Genomic DNA, 26,815 nt, shown 5'->3' on the forward strand with positions numbered 1-26,815 from the left:
AGCTCCATCTCACGAACCGTGACATCATGACCTGAGCAGAAACCAAGAGTTGACGCTCAATTGACTGAGCCACCCAGGCGCCCCTGTCAGTTATTTAACCATGATAGGAAGTCAGGACATTTAATCTCCTTTACATTACTGACTGGCTATTTTGAGGCTGAGAAGTTCAAGAACCATTTGACAATATGGCTGCTTTGGTTTAGTACCAGCCTAGATTAAAGAATGGCATTTAGGATGTTTTTGAGGATTTCTTATTTGCTTTTAAGTAATCACTTTTAAAATGGATCCCTAGGCCTGGCTGAAGACCCCCAAAGATATGATCATGACCATAATTTGTTCATATTTTGAACATGAGGGAAAAAAAAATGCTATAGTGTGTATATCCTGAGAGCAGGACATATCCAGCACAAATTTCTGTACTTTAAAATTTTAACATATTATTATTTGGTGGTAATTGCTCTCTTAGTGATATAAAACTTTTTCAGCACGCTAAGACAGAAATGTACATTTTGGGGGAAGGTTTTGAAGCAAAATGATTGAAATAAAAATGCTTTCTTGCTTAACCACTGATTGCATCATCTCATAATAACCATGTATCAGTTTTTTTTTTTTTCCTTCAGCATAACCAATACTCAGTACTTTCCTGCTGAGATTTATAGGCATGGAAAGACATGTTGACTCCTGATGTGTTCCACGTGCTCTGCTGATGTGAAATGATTTTTAGTACACAGATGAACATCTTTAAAAATTACTATGTACTTGAGTTTATATTAGAATTGTAAAAAGCATTAGAAACCAGGATTTTAATTATTTTAATGTCTGAGATACTGTGTTTTAAGAAACAAGTCAACTTAAAGAAAAATATTTACCAAAAAGGTAGTATAGGTCAAAGGGAAGGAGACAAAGATTAAGGAGTCCTGAGACCAAGTAGGTGCTTTCTAATGAGAAAGATTTGAACATTAAACTGAGAGGAAACTCTTCAGAGTCAGGAAAAAGAAGCAAATCCCAGAGGAGGCCAGAGGGCGTGAGAGGCTAGGGATAGTCAGGAAGGGGCCACTCCCTCCACTCAGCCTGGAAGAGATTGAAGATTAGTTGAGTGTGGGGACAGGAATTTGAGGGCATCATGGCTAATGGCCTGCTGTGATGCCCACTGCTCTTTCTTGTCATTATCACGGCAGTAATAACTACTGTAGGTACCCCTGAAGCAGTAAATCAGATAGAATAACTAGAAGTAAATATAGATAGTAGTGATGGAAGTGGGCAAGTCTAGTTGGATTGCATGAGCCTGAAAGCACAATGAGCTTTTGTACATATTTGGAGGAATCATGGTTTTTATCAATTAAGGGGGGAAAAATGTACTAATATCAGGAATGTAAGAGGGAATGTAATTACTGATGCTACCAGCATGAGGACCACGAGGAATATTATAAACAACTTTACGCTAGTAAGTAGAGGTAGTGAGGAGCCAAGACTTTTGGGTACTTCAGGTATGGACTGTGAAGAATGTATAGTGTTTGCCAGAGAGAGAGGTCAGCAAAAGCACTATTTTCAGGAAAGAACTACATTTCACATACAGTCTGTAGAGTCTTCTTAGTAACCCAGAGACGGAGAATATTCTGAGTAAATAATGAAGAGTTTATAAGGAGAGAATTTGCAAACTGGAGTAAGGCTTCCATAGGGCACAGTTAGAAAGGGTCAGGAGATCTGTCACCACGGGCCATCAGTGAGGATTTTAAAAAGGCCACAGGAAAATAAAGTATGCCCTGTTTTCAGTGCCCACACCAGAGTCCTTGAAGCTAAGGTGGAGCTCTTCCTGCTTATTAAAGGAGATGATAGTAGAAGGCTTCCTGGGGCTTCTGGAAACCAGAGGAAGTAGACAATAGCCTCGTGACTACATGTGCAGGATCTGTAGTGTTTCCGTTTGAAAGGAACACCAAATCACCAATTTAGGACCGAGGTGCCTGGGAGTTTAGGTAAAGAAAAGTAAACCTAAATAAGAAGGGAGAAAGATTTCACTCTCAGCAGCAGGAACAGGTGGGTGTGATAAAGAACCAAGTAGAAGTTTCAGCAATGGAAAATATTGTCATTAAAATAGATGAGATAAACCCTTAACAGGGCACATAGAGAAATAGCGAATTGAAAGTAATACTAGGGGCGTCTGGGTGGCACAGTCGGTTAAGCGTCCGACTTCAGCCAGGTCACGATCTCGCGGTCCGTGAGTTCGAGCCCCGCGTCGGGCTCTGGGCTGATGGCTCGGAGCCTGGAGCCTGTTTCCGATTCTGTGTCTCCCTCTCCCTCTGCCCCTCCCCCGTTCATGCTCTCTCTCTGTCCCAAAAATAAATAAAAAACGTTGAAAAAAAAATTAAAAAAAAAAAGTAATACTAAGAAATCTTCCCTGAATATAACTGAGAGAAATTAAGAGAAAATATGAAAAATCTGTTAAGACTCTTCATTCCTGACATACCCTAACCAGTCTTTTCCCTGAAGGAAACTAAATAAGCGGAGTAAAATATTTACATTGTTTTTTGTAAAAGCAGGACTAAGCTGGAAGGGAAGTAAAGAATCCACAGAAACCAAAACTAAAATGAAAGTGGGAATCTTAAGCTAAGTAAGTAGTAAGTAAAACTGGCTTTCACCTTGAAGGTACTTGCCAAACCTAGATGATCTTCAGCATGCCACTTGACAGCTACAAGCTACTTGTCAACTGAGGGATCCTTAAGGTGGGGAGTCAAATGGGAAGTCCCTTGCCCAAAGCCAAAACTTGACCAAACTACCTTAGTAGGTGGGTAATAAGACACCTGTCCCACACAAGAGGACGAGCGTGGATATTGGAAGTAGGGAAAATTCTCCCCCCTGAGAATTCATGATACCTATGGTTTTCCAAATCTGAATGGCCAATAAACATATGAAAAGATGTTGGTTATCGGGGAAATACAAATTAAAACACATGCAAAGTATCTGCCCATATTTATCAGATTATCAAAAAGGGAGGGGGGATTTAAGCCCCCAAATGCAAATTGATGCCCGGGAGAGAGAATGTGTAGAAACTCATACACTGCTGACTGGAATATAAATTGGTCACGTGACTATTAAACAACTTCAGGTGAATGGTTTCTTCTGAAGAGGGAGGAAAGGAGGGAGAGAAATAGGATCCATGAGAAAGAAATCAGGATTTCAATGTATCTGTAATATTTTATTTATCAAAAAACCTGAAGGAAATGTAGTAAAACATTAAGATTTGCTACAGCTGGGTCGGGTTCTCCAGATTTCACTGTGTTATTGTTTATACTTTTTCTGTACAAAGTGTCTCACAGAATTTAAAAATTAAGAGTGAGAGAAAATTTCTATCTTTATATAAAAGGAGGCCAAAAAACAATACTGTCTCAGGTCGGGTTCTCACGGAGATGGAGTTTGGGGCGCGGAGTATCTATTACAGATCAACACTTGGGGGCAGAGGGGAAGTTCAAATACTCAGCAGGCTGGCCCAGCCCCTGGGGAGCCCTGAAGCAAATCTGGGCTCCACCTTTATACTCCCACCTCAATCAGTGGTTGGCTGCAACCGCCCAGAAGGGCGTGCCCTTGGGCAAGGACCGTTCTCTGCCACTGAGGCACCCCTGAAGTGGCTGACAGCCAGGCAACAAGTCCTTCCTCAGGCTTCCTGCCCAGCTCTGTCCACCATATAAAGCATGAAAATGAAGTTTTTCTTCTGTTCCCTTGGCTCACTCTCAGAGAATATTTATTGATGTATTTACCTGAGAGAGAGGAGGTAAACATAAAGAAAAGGTTTCAAACACATGTAGACTCCATTTTATAGCATATTAGTAGCCTTGACTTTCTGGGTTTGTTTATGGTCTTGTTTGCCAGAATTTAAGAGGAAACTGTCATATGCTAAATCATTGGCAAATGCTTTTAACATTGCTTTCCTTGTCTTCTCAAAGGAGAACAAATATAAGGTCCCCTTATAATTCAGATGCCCAGTTTTGGATACTGATTTAAGTGTTACCCTCCACAATGTCAGTTTAGAGGATAAAATACAAAATTTTTAATTTGTAGGTGGTATCTCTGTGTAATCATATTAATGAGTGTTATTTTAGAAATGATCAAGTGTATTTTTATATGACTGTAATAATAACTTCCTTATCAGGCAGTCTAAGAAGCTGGTAGAGACAGAAGTGTCAAATATTTATATCCTGCTCACCCATCTTGGTGGCAGTCCCTTATGGGTGTTCGATTTATATTCTGTAGGGGTAATATGAGTACTTTTGCAACAAGGCATATATTTTTGCTTGTAAATATTCACAGGTATTAGGTAACCTCTACAAATTTCATGTTTTATAGCTTCCTGATAATCTGTTTTCAGGGCTTTAATGACATCCTCCTAATGAGAAGTGTGAGCAAATACTGGGCAGAATGGTTTTGATAAAGGCAGGTGGTGATGTTCAATATTATAGGTCCATGGCCACTAGGGATATAATGTGGACATTACTCAGTCTGTATGAAGGTTGAAGGAATTACCCAACTTTTAAATGAAGAATGTAGCTACTTCATGGGTACATAGGTTTAGCTAGCAACTCGACTACTGTAAATGGTTTCTGTAGGTGCTTCAGTCAAGATTTCTAGTTCAAAAAAACAGACTGACATGGCTGATTATGCAGAAAAAGGCATTTAAATTAAGCGTGTATTTGTGAATTCCCATATTTGTTGCAAGGCCTGGAGAACAAGCCTTGAGATTTAACTTCCAGAAACAGTGTCTCGATCCGTACCACAAATTGGTTAAAAAAAAAAAAAAAAAAAAACCCACTGACATTGCCACCTGGCATAAACATAGCAGTTTTGGGGGAGGTCATTTCTGTATTGGGAGCTTGACCTTGACACCTGTCGCAGAGGTTGCAGCAAGAAAGTGAAAGAGAGAGAAAATAAGCTTTGTGTTTTCTGATGTCAAAGTCTTAGTTTCAGGGGCGCTTGGGTGGCTCGGTTGAGTGTCCACTCTTGATGATCTCATGGTTCGTGAGATAGAGCCCTGCATCAAGCTCCATGCTGACAGCATAGAGCCTGCTTGGGATTCTTCTCCTCTCCCTCTCCCTCACCCTCTCCTTCTCCCTCTCCCTCTCTCTCTGTCAAAAATAAATAAAAATTTTTAAAAAATAAGTAAAAGTCTTAGTTTCAGCATCTGAGTCACAGTGTAACATCTTCTTGGCAGAGCCAAAGTCACCCTCTCTGCTTCTGAGGGAAGGAATGATGGGACAGTAACTTCCACCTTTCTGCCTTGAAGTGGGAAATATCCCAACCATTTCCTTGAAAGAATGCTCAAAAGGTCATAGGCAACCTCAAACATGATAAAAATCCACTGAATTGGAATTTTCTTGTATGAATGAAGATTTTTTTAATGTTGTAATGTGAAACATACTTCAATTCTATCCTGGTAACTTTTGGCCATCCCAAAATGAAGAAAACACTACAGCCCCCCATCCCTAGTAGCCACTGAACTCAGAACACAAAGTGAATGTGATGGCTCTGGGAATATTTTTTGGATTCACAGATGGTCCTTTCTGGCCCAGCTTGATACAAGCAACCAATCTTCTGGGATAAGAGGTATAATAAACAACTGAGTAAAATACTTGAAAGGATGCAAGTTTGTCACAAGAAATGTGCTGTTATTTAAGGGCAAAGAAAAACCAAATGTGAGATAAGTATAATACTATTTGTCCTTAAAATCAGTTATCTTAGCTTGATACTGAATGTTGTTATTATCTATCAGGTCTTTTGTTGCTAAGCTGACAGAGGCCTAGGAAATGTTGAGCAGAGATAGGTATCTTCCCACTTTGATCATGTTCTATAGCATTATTGAGCCAACTATTATTATTCATTCAGGCCCTGCCTTATATATCCACACCAACTAGGCTCATTAGAAAAGTATTCTCCATATCACAAAGCAGTAAAGAGTTCAGGGACTGTATTTTAAAAAATTGCTGTAAGAGTAGTTTGTAGAATTTACAAAGCCAGGGCTGTCAAGTAATAGCATGATTGCCTGAATCCAGGGGGCGCTAACACATTTTTCAGTTAAATTGTTTTAAATTTTTGCATGGCAAACAGATATGTACATATTTTCATAAATATTTAAGGTGGCTTTATTTCTGATTAGTTTCTAGGCTTAGGCTTCATATACCTGGTATTTTGAACTAGCAGTCATTGCCCAATTAAACTATTTTGAGTTCAGCATTTGCTTTGAGTAGACTTATAAGGAGATAATATGGCACAGGGGAGCTTGAGGTGTTATTGGAGATGTTATTTGTGGCTTAAAGCCTTTGGAGTACACTTGATTTGATCTATAGATGTTTTATAGCATGGCATGCTTCCTGTTTATTAAAATCTTGTCAGAGTAACAGTGAGATAAGCACAAATGAAATTAAAGCATCTTCTATGATAGAACTTCCTTGCCTTCATAATGCAGCATAGAATGAATAATATAATATCTGTAGACAGTCTTTCCAAACTTCTAAATACAGTTTTAAATTCCGTATTATGGTTCAGGCTTCATTATTTTCTGCCCTTCACACAGTGACACATGAATTCATTTGTAACAATAGAAAATTTTTCTTGCTTATATTGCAGATAAATACAGCAAGATTTTTTTCTGTGGGATTGGAATGATTTTTTTCCCTAACAATTAAAAGGCTCTGTATCAAACATGAAAAAGTGATTCTCATATGGGAATTTACATTTTTTCAATATAGAATGAAGGATATAAAAATTGCTCTTGAGGCTGAAGAGCTTACGTTGGTAGGTGGGCACCTGATGTAGATACATCAAGTAAGGACTCTGCAGACCTTACATTTAATATAGTACTGTAACAGAAATACTGTTTGCAAACCTCAATTAGAAGAACACACAAACCAGGGGTGTCTGGGTGGCTATGGTCGGTAAGTGTCCGACTCTGGATATCCGCCCAGGTTATGATCTCACGGTTGGTGATTTCAAGTTCTGAGTCGGGCTCTGTGCTAACAGCACTGAGCCTGCTTGGGGTTGTGTGTCTCTGCCCCTCCCCCATTGCTGTCTCTCAAAATAAACCTTTAAAACTGTTAACAACAACAAAAAGAACAAAAAAGCAGATAAATATCCACATGTTTCCCATTCCTAACAAAGGCTAACATTCTAGTGCCTTTAAATTTGAAACAGGTACAAATCAGTATGTTATCTAGGCCCACAATTCCCATCCAAAACTCTTTTTTTTTTTTCAACGTTTATTTATTTTGGGGACAGAGAGACACAGAGCATGAATGGGGGAGGGGCAGAGAGAGAGGGAGACACAGAATCGGAAACAGGCTCCAGGCTCTGAGCCATCAGCCCAGAGCCTGACGCGGGGCTCGAACTCACGGACCGCGAGATTGTGACCTGGCTGAAGTCGGACGCTTAACCGACTGCGCCACCCAGGCGCCCCTCCCATCCAAAACTCTTAATTTCACAAAGCCACACTGTATACAGTGCTCTGTTATGGATATGTTCCTATGTTTCCTGTGACACACATTAATTCACATATCTGTCTTGGCACCTTATATACCTTTTATTTCCTTGAATCACAGGAGCTTCAGTTTCAACGACTCACCCGAGAACTGGAAGTGGAAAGGCAGATCGTTGCCAGTCAGCTAGAAAGATGTAGGCTTGGAGCAGAATCCCCGAGTATCGCCAGCACCAGGTACAGGGCTGATGGCTCTATCTTTTTACATGCCTTCAAGTTACATGCCTTATTAAGTTGTCCTGGATGCAGCAAATGATTCTGTTAGTGTTGTCACTGTTAACTTGCCTTTCTGAATTTGACACCAAAAATGTCAATTTATTCTAATTTGAGAAGCCTCTTGCAATATTGATTATCCTTCAGTCCTGTGCTTGAAGTGCTTTATGTGGCATTGGTAAGTTTCTGTAGCAAAAGCTAGTATGCTGCCTTTAGAAATTTGAGTTCTCATATGTAGATACAGTTAATGCATGTTTGCACAGTTAATTACTAATTACTTGGTAAAGCTAATTGGCTTTGAAAGCCTGGCATTGATTTTTTCAAATAAGAAATATTTCTAAAGGATAACATTTAAGTAGCTTTTAAAAATGTCTCCAGTTGACCTTGAGGTTTTCTACAACTCTGTAAAACTGCTATAAAAAATAATTACCATATGAAATAATTTAGTGTATTTACATAATAAATTCAAAACCAGTATATTGCTGGGAAAAAAGCATGTTTAATCAGAATTACTGTTTTCTGTTTAAATAGCCTCTTAAGCTATGTAAAAACATCATTACTATAAAAAATTATTGCTATAAGAATGAAGTGGTGAAATCACTACTTATCCTATTTGTGGATTTCCTTCTTGTTAATTACATATTCTAGTACAGCCTACCATAAAATAACTTCTGTTACTTACATTTTTAAGCTTGGTTTGTTTACTCTTGCATAGGAATGTACCCACAGTAACTTGTCTCTTAAGTTATTTCTATCATCATTGTTCTACTTTTCAGTATCTTCTATTACTCATGGCCAAGAAATCCTTCTTGGTGAAAGAGTACTGCCTGTTGTTTCTCCTTTCAGGCTAATTGTTGCTATGGATTTAAAAAATATTAGGCTGATAAATTGTGTGCTTGTGAATTTTTTCATCTCTGACCCTTAACGTTTGTGTATATTGGTATGTTTAGTAAGACATAAAGCATACAAATAAGATTAATAAAAATTTTAAAATACAAATATAAAATTACAAGTTCATATTTTAGTTATCCAGACAGTTATTTTTATAGGAAGGGAAATTATAAGCAAGGTATAAAAATGTAAATCAAATATTTCTAACTCTGGCTTTGTGGTACTCAATGAAATAATTTTTCAAAGAAGCTAAAATTGTGAAAAATTAATTTTGACTCTATTCAGTATTTTTAAAAAGCCATCTGTATCTTTAGCACCAAAAAGAGCAATTCACAACCTCAGTAATACAGTATTGTATGTTTCCAAAATGTACAGGCCAACAGATTTTAAAATATATAATTTGATACTAACAGAATTTAATTCAACATTTAATGAATTCATTTAGGGCTTTTATTCTGGCAATGTAGCTAATTAAACTAACATAGAATTTCTCTTGATAAACCCCTAGAAATACTTGATACATCAATAAGCAAGTCAATACCTAGAGGAAATGGTAAAATAGAAAGGAAAATCCCCAGGTCCTAGAAATAAACTGAAAGCCAGAGCCAGAAGCAGTTGAGCTGTCTGTACAGGAGACCTAGAGACAGTCAAACCCCACCCCACTTCCATGTAAAAGCACTAGAGTCTTGGATTTAATACCCATGCAGGGACCCAAGAACGAGGCCTGGTATAATTTGAAGGTGGTACATGTGACCTTAAGATAGCTGCATTAAGCAGCCTATGACCATTTCCCAGCGCAGACTCCAAGCTTGTACCACATGTGGGTTTGGAGTCCAAGTGTAATTCTTCGCATTGTTCAGGAATCCCCAGCCGAGAAATTGACATCACTAAAGATGAGCTCACAGCCAGATATTATAAAACTTGAGTCAAAAAAAACCTCAACAGTGAGTGAGAATCAACTGGCAGAAGAGTACGATTTACAACTTCAAGAATATGCTATCATTGGAGAGAGTTTGATAGTGTGCATAGGACAACAGGTATAAAGATGTGCATTGGAGCATTGTTTGCAAAAGTGAAATAGGAGAAAGAACATAATTATCCATCAGGATGGCAATGGAAAATAAACTGTAGATGAGTAAATGCCAGAACAGTTAAAATAAAGTAATTGGTTTACATGTATCAACATGGACATCTTTGTAAAACAGACTCCTGAGTGAAAACCACAAATTGCAAAAGAATAGATGTAAGAGTATATCATTATGAACATTTAAAAAAATATATGCAGCAGTACTATGAAATATTTAAACAGTATTTGATATTGTTTATGGATGTATGCATGTGTAGAAGTATAAAAAGTATTTTGGAATGACACCAATTTAAGATAGTGGTATTTCTCAGAAACAAGGGAGGAAGAAGCTATCAGAAATTAGGCTGTAGCCAAATCTGTAACATGTTATTTAAAATTGCCATCTATAGGGGTGCCTGGGTGGCTCAGTCGGTTAAGCATCTGCCTTCGGCTCAGGTCATGATCTTGCAGTTCATGAGTTCAAACCCTGCATCAGGCTCTGTGCTGACAGCTCAGAGCCCGGAGCCTGCTTCAGCTTCTCTGTCTCCCTCTCTCTCTGCCCCTCCCCTGCTCTCACTATGTCTCTCTCTCCTTCAAAAATAAATGAACGTTAAAAAAATAAAATAAATTGCCATCTACAGCAAAATGACATAATATTAACATACGTTAAATAAGGGGGTGGATATGTTCATGGCTATTAGATCATTTTCTGCACTTCAATTTTTAAAGTATTAAATAATTTTAAGATTATATGGTTGAATTAGCTTATTCCTAATTAGTTAGCTAATCTGTTAGTAAAAATACATTTTATAGTATTTACTCTCTGTGATTTTGGTGCTTTGTGTCTGAATCTCAGTGCCTAGTGTGGTGTGTGGCATGTCACTGGGTTCGGTCGGTGACTTTGGGGTAAGTGAATGGATCCTGCAGAAAGGGAAGCTGGTTTGACCAGAGGAAGGGGGAAAACATGCACAGAGGTATATAGGATTCCACACTGTGGTTATACTAGAGTGCCAGGAGGCTCCTGTGTCTAGGATGTGTCCTAAAAAGACCTGATGGCTTATGAAGTTGGGAGGGTAAAGCTGGCATTTGATCGTGGCGAACAAGGAAAGAGGGTGATGAGAATCTTAACCTTCATTAGGTCTATAAAGGAGACCTGTGGAAAGTTGTTTTTGGAGGTAAGTGTCCTGGCAATGTAGGGCCTACATAGTTCAGAATGAAGAGAGACCAGACAACAGGACAGGAATCTGTTATGGAATTTTAGGGTTATGAGTAAGCCTGGTTTTGGCACTCAGTGAGATTGTTAAGAATCATAAGTGATCCATTTTGATTGCCCTACTCCAATCTCACGCTGGATTTTCATGTATTCCTGATGCCTCCCGTGTAATGCTAACCCTTCCCTACAACCTTTCCCAACTTTCTCCAGGAAAGTCACCTCTCTTCATCTGAACTCTTAACTGTGCCTTTGTTAGCTTTCCTGTGAGGTGGTAAGGCCCACCCTGTCCCCACAACCCTGGCACAGTACCTGGTGCTCAGCGGGCAGGCACTCAGACAAATGCTCATTGAATGAATAATGAAACTTAATGAAGCCCAATGTGTTTTAAGCTCATCAAGTTAAGGATGCTTTATCATGAGGTCATCTAGTTGGCATCTTTGGGTTTCTCTCTGCCCTTTTTCAGTGTGCTTTTCAGTGGACCTTGAGAAGCCTGTTGACATAATTACTTTCCTCTGTGACCACCATGTTTACACACTAGCAAGGAACCCATTAGAAAACAATGTTAGTGAGGAGAGCATAGGTTTTGGTCACTTGAGAGATCCCCCTGTGTCTTCTAGTCCCCACCAGCTGTTCATCTCAGAGCAAGATTCTAAAGAAACACAGAAATTAGCTCTCAGACCCAAACCCTCTTTCCTGTCAGCCATTTCTGATTTGCTCAAAGGAAATTAAAAGTGGGACCACTGCTTATGGTCACAAAGTAGATTCAGGACATTCTTACATGAATCAAGTCAAGTAAGCAACATGGGAGATTTGACAACCATCTGTCTTTTATATCATTTTATTTAGATCCTGTGTCAGAGTTGGTAAGGTGACCGTAAGATTTTCTTATGTTTCCTGGTCCGAAGATGACATCTTAATAACTCAGAGGGAAACGAAAAGCATATTTTTATTTACTTTTTCTGTTCGAAGCATTTGCCATTATTGGCCTCACCCTGTGAATAAGATGGAGGCAGTGGCATGAGGTCGTATTTAATAAATGGTTGTTCTGTTGTGCCAAATAGTACACTATGGAGTCCTCTCCCAGAGGAATGGCCCTCCAAACGAGCAGTTTGGTTTCCTTACACTTGCAGTACCAAAGATAACTTTTTAACCCATGCCATGAGATATTCTCATTTCATAGGTGGAGAAACTGAGCCTGTGCTTGTTTTTATTTAGGAAGTGTCCTAAAGAAGTGAACAATTGCCATTGGCAGTTTACTTGTAATATGCCTTTTTGAGAATTTAAAAACAAAATTCATTAAAAATCATTTTAAAATCTTAATGATTAAAGTAATTGCTTAGTTTTTCTGTTAAGGCCCCTTTGGAAATCTAGTTCTAAACAAGGTTAATAAAAACCCCATTTCTGATAGGATTTCTCATTTGCTTTATTTACTACAAAAAAGCCCTAATAACCCAAGCAGTAGCAACATAGAATGATTCTTCAACTGGAATTGATGGTGCTTATATCCTAAGATGATATGTGAAACCAAAAATAATCATTGTGACTTTGAAAAGCCTACAGTGACTTATGAGATTAGTTAATAGAGAAGTTACGGCCTCACTGCTTTGTGCCCAAGTACACTACAGTTACTTGTGCGTTTACCATTACCTGTGTATTTAGTATTTCACCTCACTGAGGGCAGGCTGTGGAAATACTTCATAAGGAAGTTAGAACTTTTTTTCATATATACTGAGTATAGTATAGTTCTTTATATATTTAATATTCACTTCACTTAAAGTGGGCTATGGAATCAGATAATAAAGAAGGTCTCACTTTTTTTTCATTTGTTTTGAGTACACCGTAGTCATCTATGTATTTAATATTTTCCCTCATTCCAAAAGCATTTGAAACATCTTTTAAAAATACAAAAACCAGGGGCGACTGGGTGGCTCAGTCGGTTGAGCGGCCGACTTCGGCTCAGGTCGTGATCTCGTGGTCCGTGAGTTCGAGCCCCGCGTTGGGCTCTGTGCTGACAGCTCAGAGCCTGGAGACTGTTTCAGATTCTGTGTCTCCCTCTCTCTGACCCTCCCCTGTTCATGCTCTGTCTCTCCCTGTCTCAAAAATAAATAAAACGTTAAGAAAAAAAAAAAAAATACGAAAACCAAAGATGGAGAGAGGAAATTAGAGCAAATGCAAGATAATGATTAGAAAAACAAGATGAAATCAAGGTTAAAATAGTATAAGAAATGTATGTTGCTAACATTCCACGCATTCGCTAAAAGTAGGGAACCACTCTGGCTCTGAGTGACCTAGTACCCATCCTAAAGAGAGAAACACTAATGAATTGTATGATTCAAGTGTCTCTAGTATAAAAATAAACCAGGTTGCTCAGGAAAATCTGCCATTCCTGAGGCCGGGACTTGAGTGGTTTCTCCTGTGAGTCAACATTGAGGGGCCACTATATGATGTGGCAAATAGCGTCCTCCGTAGTCTCTCTCTGAATTACAAAATCAGACTGCTAGGTCTCTTTCTTCCATTGTTAAATGGGAGTATAAATGGATAGAATAGCACCTTACCTGGAAGTAATTCTCTAGGAGGCCAATTCTGACACTAGTTAGACTCAAAGCTGAATTTACCATGTATAGATGGAAGGTTTAATTTTAGGTCCTCCAAGCAGGCAGCATGCCATGAAGACTTTCTGTCTGCCACGCCTTTTACAGTCATGGGTGGCAATGGGTGCTGAAATGTGAGATATCCTATGTTAAAGGTCACTGTGCAGGTACATGGTGTGAGTGCCTTAAAAAGGGGCATGGCCCTCATGGGATGCTGAAGTGTGTACGGCTCATTGTAGGAGAATCTCAGCACGGGTACCTCAGGGAAAATTGCCCTTTAAACCTCTTGCCTCCCATGGACTAAGCAACAACCTTCAAATCCAAATTTTGATGAGCATGGAATTTTATTATTTTTCCCCTTGCATCCCCATCATCAATGGGGTTTCATTCTAACTCTAGTCTAGCTTAGATTTCACTGAATAGAATGACAGTAGAAGGTCCCAGTGGCCCTCAGTGAGAGGCCCAGCTCCTCACCCTTAGATTTCCCCTACCCACCTATACTCCCAATGGATAGAAAGGAGCAGGGGTGGCCAAAGCATTATTCTCACTCTGCTTTTGGGTTTGGGTTTGGGTTTTGGTTTGGTTTTTACTGACTGTGGAGCTAAATATGCTCATTTTAGACAATTTGTAAAATTCAGGATATTATAAAGAGAAAAATCCATAATTCTGCCATTCAGATAACCATTTTATTTTCTTTTTTAAAATTTATTTATTTATTTTGAGAGAGACAGAGACCGTGCAGATGGGGGAGAAGCAGAGAGAGAGGGAGAGAGAGAATCCCTCTGCTCAGGCAGTGCAGAGCCCTACTCGGGGCTCAAACTCACAAAACCGCGAGATCATGACCTGAGCTGAAACCAAGAGTCTGAGACAACCAACTGAGCCAACCAGGCGCCCCACCACTTTGTTTTTAAGTTACGTTTATTGAAGTATAATTTACTTACAGTAAAACTCACCGTTTGTAACATGCAACTTTATGATTTTTTAGCATTTTGGCTTCTAGTTTTGTAACCATCACCATATAGAACATCTCCACTAACGCCAAAAAGAAACAACCACTTTTAAATGTTTGCTACATTGCATTCTTTTGAAAAAAATTTTTTTTATCTTTTTAATTTAAGGTTGAGGTAATTCCACTAACTTTTGGTTTTGTCTTGTTTCTAAAGTCACACTTTGACATGCCAGGCCTCATTTTTAATGGCCCTCTCTGCCTGATAGCTTGAGGCTGAACCAGTGACCTAGGGATGCTAAGTCAGCAGTGGTTAGAGATCATTACAGCCTAATAGAGACAAGGGGCACGGTGTGGGTGGAAGACTTGGTCAGGGCAAATACTACAAGGCAGATTCAGCTTTCAAGTGTACAGACACATTTCATGTTTCACATTTCATGCAAGCAGAGGAATTACACAAGTGGTTCAACTTGTGTAACAAAACTGTGCAAGGAGAAGAAAATGTAATTGGAATTGAAAAGTCGATAAATGAAAATATGATCATCTTCGACTTCAACAGGCTACTTCTGAGATTCTGTTGTACAGAATTTCAAAACTATACCTGAGTGCAGACTTGGGATCTTCCCATTCATTCCCCAAAACAAAGTTACTTCTAGACAAGTTGTAGATAGTGAAAGAAAAAGGTTGTTTCTTTGGGACACATAAATTGGTTCCATGTATTTTATCTTGTACATCATAGTTTGTCCATTTATCAAGACAAAACACTAACTTTTCCTTTGCATTGAAGTCAAAAAGAGATTCTTAAAAAATGGACTTTTAATTGTAAGAAACATTAATAGCAACTTTTGGAATCAAAGTACAGTTTTTCAGTTTTCATTTTGATTTTTATACATTGTCTTAAACTTTGATGACCCTATTTGGAAGCGTTTGGTCCTTTCACATTATCCTTTAACTGGCTACTGCTGGTGTCAGGAAGTTATTCTAGACTTGGAAAAATCCTGTCCATACCAACTGAATGGGGGTGGGGAGGAATGGGTAGCGATATTGAAATTAAATAACTTCACACTCTTCCCAAGATTATCTCTCCCTTTCAGTTAGTTTAAAGCCCTGCTAAAATAGAATTCTTTATGGTTTCAAAAAGGTCATACAGTCTTGACAAATAGTCTTCTTATCGCCACTTAAGAAAAGAACTGTGTTATTTTTTAATGAAAAGATTTGATTCCCCACAGCCATTCAGATTTTTTTTCCCACACTTTATAGGGTCATCTGTTAGTGCCCATCAGGCTTCCACTGATACTATTAAAAATTCTAAAAATGTTTTAGGCTGACAGTAGCAAAAAAGGCCTTTTCATGGTTCATGTCTTTTCTTCAGCGAATATTTTCAAGTCATTGTGAGCTAAACCTCCTCAAATGATACATTCTTTAAAAAATGAAGGGTCTTTGAAAAGATTGAATGTTTGTGCCTTGATAGTTTATTACATGTTAAATGCACCTCTTCAAGAAGATGCCTGATAAAGTTCTGTCCCTTTGACCTTCAGAGCTCTCACCAGTCAAAACCTGAGTTTTTTAAACAATAGTTTTATTGAGATATATTTTTAGAGCCTAAAATTAATATTTTCAAGGGTACAATTTTCACAGTTGTTCACCCATTACCACTGTTCCATTTTAGAACATTTTCATCACCCCAAAAAGAAGCCCTCTACCCATTAGCACCCCGTTCCCATTCTCCCTTCCCTACAGCCCCTGGGAACTACTCCTCCATTTTCTGTGTCTGTGGATTTGCCCACTGGACATTTCCTATATACAGGATCATGCAATATACGGCCTTTTGTGACTTGGCTTCTTTCACCAAGCATGCTGTTTTCAAGGTTCATCCATGTTGTAAGCATGTATAGTACTCAACCCCTTTTTATTTCCAAATAATGTTCCATTGTAGAGATAGATATACCCCATTTTGTTTATTCATTCACCAGTTAATTAGACATCTGGGTTGTTTCTACTTTTTGACTGTTGTAAATAATGCTACTATTGTCTTGGGTGTTAAGAGGGGAAGATCCCAAGGGTATTGCTGTAGGCATTCTTAGTTTGGGGGTCAGGGAGTGGCAGAAATTTTCCTTAGCCTCTCCACCCATCTTCCCACTCCCTCATGAGAACTCTCCTTCTGTCCTTTCTCCTCTGCTTTCTCTTATGGTAAATCCTTGTATACTGCTGCACTAGTTGTCTGTGTTGAGTTACTTTAAGTGTGTAGTAAGAAAAGCTATTTGGGAATCCTGTGATACTCACCAGAATATAATTCACCCAATTCCATTCCTAAATGTTGTCTTTTAATGGTCACTCTCTCTTAATGGTCAAACAAATAAAAGATCTCTGATTTCACTTCTAATTCAGACCAGATGAAGAATAAACTATTTGATATTGGAATGTAATTATCAGAAACTCTCTTGGGGATCTCTGCAGTGAATATGAAATGGATGCTTTTATGAGCAGATTTAGTAACACTGAATTTTTATGATGCAACTGCTACTGTAAACAGAGTAAAGAGTACCACATCTGAAAGATATAAATGAGTCTGTGGCTGACCTGCAGCTCTACAGAAGTCATTTATCTGGAGCAGTTTACTTAAGCACATTTCCTCCGGAAGGCATTTTAATTATTACTTCTCATTGCCATTCCAGTCACAAGCCAATTTCATCTGGGACGTACAAATCCAAGTGACAACTATCTCTACTGATTTGAATTAAACTTGTATAAACTAGGTCTTCTGCAGGGCATGTGAGCCCAAGGTAATTCAACCAGTATTCTGTTAAGCTAACCTATTTTAACCTAAGAACGTGACCATGTAGAATGTGGATTTTAAGCCAAGTAGTTTTTATAAGAGTGTCTTTTATGGACATTATACAACAAAATGTTTTAATCATAGTAAAAAAAAAATATTTCAAAATGAACTACCTATTTCTTAGACTGAACATTTAAAAATGTTAAGTGGGTGATATGGCTAGAAGGAACCATGAAAAGAAATCAAGTTTATAGTTAGCATCACAGTTTGAGATTATCTTTTATTTTTTTTTAATTTATTTATTTTGAGAGAAAGAAAGGGCAAGTGGGGGAGTGGCAGAGAGCGAGGTGAGAGCGAGAATCCCAAGCAGGCTCCACACTAGCAGCACAGAGCCCAACATGGGGCTCAAACCTGCGAACTGTGAGATCATGACCTGAGCCAAAATCAGGCACTTAACTGACTGAGCCACCCAGGCACCCCAAGGTTTCAGATTATCTTGATTCTTTCACTATATTTGATTAAATATGGAGGCAGCCCAAATGTATCAATTTTCCTAATTAATGAAGAGGAAAATACTTTTTAAAAGTCAGGGGCCCATGCTTCTAAAATATATGTATCATGCCATGATTTAATTGTCTTTTAAAACACCATTTTAATTAAAATAACATTATTTCATTTTCTGTAATTTTTCATAGTTCACATTCTGTAATTACTATTCTCAAAATATATAAGTGATTAATTATTCAATCAATACATTAATTATATTACCAGTCCCCATTCTGTCATTTTTTTTTAACTATGTATATATACTGGTAAATTATAAAGTAATTTAAATAGGCCATACAGAGTATATTTCAAGATACTTCCTGAAAAAAAAATTGACCTTTACTGCTTCGTAGGAATTAATAATTACTTTAATCATATATCTTCTTTTTACTATCATTTTGGGTTTTATCTGCATCTTTTAATCTTTATCTTAAGAAATGTTAGAAGTACTAAGAATTACAGAGAATAATATAACAAAAACTCAACTACTCACATCCCGGAATTGAAAATTATTTGATAATTCATCACATTGGCCTTTTTTATTTAAAATTATTTTTAAATTCAAGCCCTCTTTGCCCATTCTCTCTTCCCAATAGCTGACCACTAGTATATAGTCTTCCAGTTTACTTTGCATACTTTTATGTCCTATACATCCTTGACCAGTATTGTGTGTTGCTTTTTTAACCTACGCAAAATGGTATAGTGTGTGTATCATTGTGCACTCAGTATTTTTCTACTCAGTATTTAAGATCTATCCATGTTGGTATGTGTAGGTCTAGTTTATGTTTTTAACTATTGTTGTGTATATATATTTCTTAGAATAATAAACTGGCCATTTCCTTATTGAAGAACATTTAACTTCCACTTACCAATACTTTAAATAATGAAACAGTGATATCTCTTAGTTTACACATATAGAGTTCTGGAAAATATAGCATTATAAGTAGAATATTAGGGTTATAATAAATGTACATTTTCAATTTTTCTAGATCTTCCTGAATTGCTTTCTAAAGTAGCACAACAACTATAACCTCTCAAGCAATGTGCAGAAAAGTTCCAGGGTGTGTGTTCTCTGTTTTTCTGTCTCTTTCTTTCTTTGTTTCTTTCTTTGGCCAACATTTAATAATAGGCAGGGTCTTTAAATTGTACCAATCTAACATTATCTTATTTTACTTAGCATTTTCTTGATGACTAATGGGATTGAGTATTTTCGTATCTTTATGATCCATTTGAGTATTATGATCCATTCATATTCTTTGCCCACTTTTCTAATGAGTAATTTGGCTTATTCTCTTTGGTTCTATCATTATTTTTTTTGCACTGAAATAACTCTGAAATGTACATGTTAAAATAATACAGGTCTTAGTACATTACAACACTAAAAGTTTACTATACTAATCTGTTTTTAGAGTACAAGTCCCTTAGTATCATTACTAGGTATGTAGAAGTTACATATTCTATATAGGATATGTAATAATTGATATGTAGTAATGTAAATATTAAATATGTATTAATAATATAAATACGTAAAGATGTAATAATAAATACCTAATTGTCCAAATTTGCAGTTTAGGGTAGGTGAAAGCCCAAACAGATGATACGAACATTGCTTTCTGTTTCCAGATTCCCTTTCATGATTCTTTTTTTTTTTTTCCCCTCTAAACTCACTGAGTAAATATGTATACCTTTGCTTTACTGTAGAGATATAAAGATCTAAAAGTCTTGAAATTCCCAGCCTGCAGAAGGGACCATTGTGCATAACTAGCAATATGACAAAGCACCTTAGTAGCAACATAAAATATAGGTTTATATTTTATTATTTTTAATTTTGTAAAGAGCTCCGTGATTATCAGATTACACTGTCTGTCCTGTCTCTATCCCAGAAGGCTTTTATTTGGTGTCTTTGATTCTTATATTATTAGGTTAAAGTACTTCTTTATATTATAAGGAAGAGAACAATAGTTGTTGGGCACCTATTGCATAACAGACACACCCATTATCTTCTTTTTTTCTTTCCTTTTAATTTTTTTTATGTTTTATTTATTTGTGAGAGCAAGAGAGACAGAGCATAAGCAGGGGAGGGGCAGAGAGAAAGGGAGACACAGAATCCAAAGCACGATCCAGACTCTGAGCTATCAGCACAGAGCCCAACATGGGGCTCAAACTCACAGACCACAGATCATAACCTGAGCCGAAGTTGGAAGCTTAACCTACTGTGCCACCCAGGCACCCCAGAGACACACCCATTATCTTAACTGTTCAGCAGTGTTTCCTTTTTGGTGTTTTGTGTTTTAGTTTGCTTTGGTTTTAATTATTACTATATACCTGAATTTATCATTAGGTTGATATTTTCCCCCAAAGATAGCATTGTTCTATTGGCTTTTCCCCGGGGTGTCAATAAGTGGTGTGAGAAGACTTAAGCATCCCACTTACATCCACTGTACCACTCCCAATAGTTACAGCCTATATAAAATGGTGCCCTTAGCCCCGTCTCCACTGCCACTGTTTTGTCTCTTATGGAAATTGCAGTGGTTACCATTTATAGTTTGGTCCATCACAAACATGTTAAAAGAAGTCATGTAGATATTAAAGATTCTAGGAAACATTCTTGAACAACATATTCCCCCTAATGTACTTTCTGGAGTTCGTTGTTTAAGGGGGAAAAGTTTGCCATTTCTTCATCTAATCATTTTAATCTCTGTGATGAAATAAAGGAAGTTTAGTGTTAAGTTCACATTCTCATTACCATTTGGCAGGTTAAGGACATGGAGCGGAAAGACTGATATAAGTAATGAGATGTTCCTTTAACCCTTCAGAGAATTACTACTATATACAGCTCTAAGCCAATGATGTATGGAAAAGGAAATAGAGAATGTGATTATCTACCTAAAAGTGAGTGCCATCCATTAGTGCATTTTCAGCAGTTGATCAGCTTGCCCTAAAAATGGATATGGCTTGTCTGCCCCCCAGGGGAAGGAGGGAGACAACCTACAAGTTTGCCAGACTTTGTAGTGACTGAATTGTCATTATGGCTATCCTCCCTGAGGCTTCACAGTCTATTTAATAACAAATCAGTCTAATCCGCTTGTTGCATGGGTTTTTCTATTCTCCAGTTGTGTTACTCTACTATTGAATAGGGGGGAAAATACTTTTGAAACTGAAGAGGAATAAAAGCCTGTACGCTACAGATTTTCACAGCCAAAAAAATTATATTAAATAATTACACATTATTTAATGTGTAATTGTCACATAGTTTAGATACAACATTTGGTTTGCATTAATAGACTCCCATAATCCAAGGAGGAATGACTTTAGGGTATATGTGTGTGCTTATTTCTTTTAGCTTTGTTTTTATTGAAAAAGAACAAATAATAGCCAGTTACTCGAGGATCCTACGATGTGTCATCTCTGCTTCAGAACATGTCAATTAAAGGTTGATCTAACCCCACCTTCAGTTACATTATCTATACAGGGATACTTGAGGCACAGAGAAAATTCAAGTAAAATGATCAACCTTGATTCAAGAATTTAGTTGCTTAGGAAGGACAACACGTGATCTATATCTGCTTTCTCAGTGGTATTAGCAAAATACTTTTTAGTAAGACTTACTGGTAAATAGTGAAACAGTATTGTATCTCTATGAATGTAAATATAAAGGTAGAAAGTAATTATTGAGAGAAGTAGTACATTAAGAATATGTCCAGAAGTTAAAAACTTGGGTGAACTTCGCAACCACTGACAAAATAATATATCTAGATCAGTGATCATGAACAGCAGTTAAAATCATTAGCTAAAAAGATGATGGGAAACTTTACACTGAATGGATCAGGCTGACAGCATCTGAACCCATCAATCTATTCTTATGTTAATATTGCAAAACAGGAGATAGTCAGAAATTATGACCTCCTGATGCAATTGGAAGAACATAACGTCACTTGTGATATATTCTTGCCCAAGAATTTCTCAGTCATCTAAATATAAATACCAAGTCATAGAAAATATGGAGCTGAGGGAACATGTTAAATGACAATGTGCTGATGCATCAGCCAGATCTTTCTGTTGGACAAATGAAATTAATTTCAAACAGGAAAGAAAGAATTAAGAGAGAGGGAAGATGAAACCAGACCTTAAGAGAGATGTATTTTAGAGACCAGCATCCAAACATAATGTGTTGACCTTGTTTTGATTAGATTCAAACAAACCAACTGTGTTAAAAAATTGAGGGACTCCTGGGTGGCTCAGTCAGTTAAGCATCTGACTCCTGATTTCGGCTCAGGTCATAATTCCAGGGTCGTGTGATCGAGCCCCACGTCCATACTCAGCATGGAGCCTGTTTAAGATTCTCCCTCTCTCTCTCCCTTCCCACCCCCTGCTCCTCTTCCCTGCTTGCCTGCTCTGTCTCTAAAATAAAAATTAAAAAAAAAAAAATTGAAACACAGAATTTGAATATGACTAGATATTTGTTGATACTAAGAATTTTACTATTAATATTTTAGGTGTGATAATGTTATTGTGGTTATGATCTCTTTAAAGTATCTAGAGGTACATCTAAAGTATTTATTACAGAAGTGATAAGATGTCTGAGAGACTTCACTTCAGAATAATCTAGTAATGTAAAGAAAATAGTAGGTGAAGCTGGGTAATGAATATATAAGGGATTTATTATAATCTGTTTTCTTCTTTATACACACGTGTGTGTGTTGTAAATATTGCATAACAAAAGTTTTCTAATGTTAAGTGATTGAGCTCTTTATTTTCTGACTGAAATTATGGTTAAAATTTATCTGTTTCATTTTTACAAAATTGAGATGGTTCTATTTCTTAACATTTGAGTGGTGGATGTTCTCTTTAATATTTCAAATAAAGACTATTTAAATTGAATAGATTATGAATCTTCACAGAGTGCACCACACATTTCTTGCTGCCTTTTCCATCAATAATGTTGGCTTATTATGGCAATGAATGGGAGGGCACTGAAAGGGAGAAGGAAAGATAAAGCTGATCAATCACTTCTTCTGTCATATTGCAAACCATTGTCGTCCTTTTCATTCATATCTCTCAAAAGAATAATGCTGGACATGAAAGCTAGGAATTTAACACAGTCTTGCCCAAATACTTGCCTTGTCTATTTGCCATAGATTGCCTGTTCAACCACTGAACAGTGTTTATGGATCACCCTTTCTGTATCCAAAATGCTGTTTTAAGAGACTTTATCCTGACCCTCCATTATCATTGTTGTCATTCCTTCTTATTTGTTCTTTTTTTTTTTTTAAGTTTATTTTTTGAGAGACAGAGTGCAAGTGGGGGAAGAGCAGAGAGAGAGGAAGACACAGAATCTGAAGGAGGCTCCAGGCTCTGACATGTCCACACAGAGCCCAATGCAGGGCTTGAACCCACGAACTGTGAGATCATGACCTGAGCCACCAAAGTCTGGATACTCAACTGACTAAGCCACCCAGGCACCCCTCTTTCTCATTTGTTCTAATAGGCTTTTTTCTTTTTCATTCCTGTTTGGTAGTTTGGAAACACTTATATGTGGGGGATAAACAGAGAAGAGATAAACAGAGGGGATGTGTGACAAATTAGGGATCTATGAGGGCTTTCAGAAGACTTTTAAGCATTCTGGAACCAGTTTCCTAAGTTCCATAGGTCTTACTACATAGAAACATAGCATATACTATGCCAAATGTTGACTGTATCCTTCTGTCCATTCTTTTTTCAGAACAGTTATTGATGATCCTGGGTCTATCCCACGTGTGAATTCATTCCTCCTTCAGCACTAAAACAGCTATTTATGGTGCTTGTCCATGAATTAAGAACTGAAAATGCTGTTACAGTGAGAAACATAATTTTTTTCAAAAAGCAAAGGAGAAATTTAATATATCATGTTCTTTCTTTTAACACTTATAGTGAAAATAAAAGTTTTTTTCAGAAGTTAAACTTTACTGTTTATAAAAATTAAAAAAATCAATCCTTTGGCTGATCAATGGAAAGAAAGTGAATATCGTTCTTTAGACATATGCCAAATTTGATAGTGTCTTTATATGAGTATAAAGAATTGTATGTGAATAAATCATTTGCTTTTGAATATCTAAATGGGATAAACAATCAGGGGAGTACATGCTTAATAAAAAATTTAGGTTTTTATAATTTAAAATTCCTTTTAAGTAAACTTTTATATTGGCTTTTCAAAACATTTTAAAGCCTAAAGTAAAAAATGAAATTGTATGCATCATAAACAAAGCTATTTATAATGATGAGTTTTACGGAATTTGGATGCCAGCCAGTATATCTTACTACACATCTCCACAGCTTAGTTCTTTCTGTGTTAACGCTGCTCAATCTCATGCAGAGCAAGTAGAAAAACAGGACCCTTCTCCTGCTCCCTACCAGTGTAGCTTTTTTTTTTCAAATATAAGATTTAAATTGTTTTATACATTTCTAAAAAGAGTGTGTTTTTGTGTGTTGTTTCTCTTTATTTTATTTTCCATCTTTAAAACTGTTTCTCATTTCTGTTTTTTTCACCTTTGGAAGATTTCGGAAAGAACAGAAGTGAGAGAGACAATAGCAGTTTTTAGACCTTGGACACAAATTTGCAGTAGCCCATCTATTCCAAGGCTAAACCTTTGCCTAAATAGCACCCTAAGTCATGGCACAATACTTAGGAAAGAGAGTCTGGTATTGTGTTTAGCCATTTTACTATTTTCAGTTGCTTTCATTCTTTCAAAGGTCAACTGAAATGTTAGAAAACCCTTCTATTCTGATTTCTACTTTTACTGGTTGGAACACCTGTTGTGGGATGGACTTAACCAGAAATCATGTTTCCTATATAATTTATGGGGATACCAAAGGGAACTGTTTGTCTCATTTTTGTCTAGTACTACATCCTTTTTGATCTTCCCCTTCCCATATGGTCTTTTGGATTTTTTATTCATAGATTCAAAGCACTAACACAAAATGCTTTTGTCAAAGAATATTTAACATCTTCTAAAATGTGTTTACCTCCAGTCCCTATGAAAGTTACTTGAATTGTTAAAAGGGCTAGTATTATCTGTTCCTTTACTGTTTTTGCTCTGCATTAAATACACAATTTTCTCCTTAGGAGACTGGTCAGAGTGTTACTTATTTATATCTTACATCTTCCTAGAATTCATTTTATATAGCCGTTATGGGAGTCTAAAACTATTGCTATTGTAGAGTAGCATGGGGAGAAGTGGAATGAAGAATTAAAACAAGGGTGAACACTAATAGAGCCAGTAATGAGACCACAAATGTTCACCACAGTGGCTGGTTATACATTGTACTTTAAACTTGCTAACAGCCAATGAAAACCAAGACTTTGTTGTCCCTATTACTCATGATTTTTTAAAGACTAAAATTGTAAAGCACATTTTGAGAGCATGACCAGTTTTTTCAGGTAAAGTGTCACTGAGAGGAAATATATGGCTCAGACTGTAAGATCTTTCCCAGATTCCTTGAAGTATCAGTCCTTCTCTTCTACAGCCTTCCTGTTTGCACCTTCTGTTGGCTCTCCAGGTGACTTGGTGTAGATTGCAGATGGATCAGCCCAAATCCATCCACACTAGTGAAAGGTGACTCAGGGCTTGTGTCCTGGTACTGATGGGTCAGGAACAACTGCATCCTACGAAAAGGACATCATTTTTCATGCAAGTGCTCTCTCCTTTCTCTAACCTCAATATCAGCCTCAGATCATATAAACAATTATGAAAACAGATCCTTTGCTCTTTCTCATATGTTATGCCTTGCTTAGCCCAGATTATAAGCATATACCATTTCAGGGTCAACTCAGAGCCATAAGACACAAAAACATTAATAAACTACCATAATGAGCATGTTATCATGGTTTCCTTTTTCCTGGCTGCTGATCATGTGGTCCTTTCTTAGAAAGAAGGAAATCGGTCTCCATCCAATAGAGAATTGTGCAGGGTCTGATACCATGATAAAAACACAGAAAGGAACCTGAGTCCTGGAAAAATCATAAATTTAGAGGAAGAGTTTTTGTTTTTGTTGAGATTGATTATGAATAGACAAAAAAATTGGACGAGGCTCTTAAAAATGTAGTTAGATGCTAAGAAGGATTGCTTTCTGGGTGTTATTGCTAAGATAACCTTATTGTGTATGGGCTAGTGACTTTTCAAACTAGGGTCCTCAGAGCCCCTTAAAAACAGTGTCGTTGTAGGGCTAGCTGTTTGCCTTCCAGCTCCCCACCTCTGCTTCAGCCAGGTAAAGCATTCACCTTCATTGTCTGTTCTACATATTGGCCTTCCTATCTTTGACTTCTTGATATAGCCTGGTGGAAGAAGGAAGAGCTATCCACACCTATCTTAGGCAGAATAATCATAATATATTGTTTCATTTTGTCTAACTGCTCTAGTTGTTCTGGCGGCAGGGCAGAGATTAAGTCTTTTTTTAACGTAAAGGATCTATTTCCTAGTTAATTATTATCTATCTAAAAGTGACAAGTGATGTCCTTGTTTCCCAAACATAGGAAAAATGAAACTAGTTCCAGCCTAACAGTTCCCTGTTGGTAGGTGGTATGAGTTCTTGGAACACCAGAAGCTGGCTTATAGCATTAGAGAGGTCTTGATTCCATCTCAGTTTTCTAGACCCCACCTCCCCCCCCCCCTGCTAATTATGAGCATAAAATAAGCTCAAGGGTATTCTTGCTGAGGGTGAGGAGAAATTTGACCTGCTTACATGGTAAATGTTTTTAAGACTTGGGACTTCCACAGACATTATATTTAAGAAGTAGCATTCTCAAGCATTCAAGAGCACTCAAGATTAAGCTAAAGGACAGAATAAGCTATCTACCTAGCTAAGAACTCACAAGGAACGAGTAGACTTTATAAATGTGTTAAGAGAAACACGGCTAAATTTTAAATGTACTAAATTAAAAGGGAAGTCAAAGCAATACTAAATAGAAATTAAAAAAAAAAACCTTAAAGTATGTTATGGTATTATCTCCATATCATAATTGACTATTATAATTAATGAAGATACAGAAAGTTACGTTTACCAGAACAGTTACTCAGTTAA

The 26,815-nt window shown here is 37.2% G+C and overlaps 1 protein-coding gene across 10 annotated transcripts in view; it reads left to right on the forward strand.

Annotated features, from left to right (window-relative positions):
• The window catches only part of PKP4 (plakophilin 4), a 236,744-nt gene that overhangs the window by 126,072 nt on the left and 83,857 nt on the right, over positions 1-26,815 (forward strand). For 9 of the 10 annotated variants that reach the window (XM_053215098.1, XM_053215104.1, XM_053215101.1 and 6 more), the window contains exon 3: positions 7,581-7,693. The exons of the other annotated variant lie outside the window; for it this stretch is intronic. In XM_053215098.1, coding sequence (XP_053071073.1) covers positions 7,581-7,693 — 113 coding nt within the window. The remainder of the gene's footprint in view (positions 1-7,580; positions 7,694-26,815) is intronic. 10 annotated transcript variants of the gene reach the window in all.

Source organism: Acinonyx jubatus, chromosome C1 (assembly GCF_027475565.1).
Source record: "Acinonyx jubatus isolate Ajub_Pintada_27869175 chromosome C1, VMU_Ajub_asm_v1.0, whole genome shotgun sequence".
Classification (NCBI taxonomy): domain Eukaryota; kingdom Metazoa; phylum Chordata; class Mammalia; order Carnivora; family Felidae; genus Acinonyx; species Acinonyx jubatus.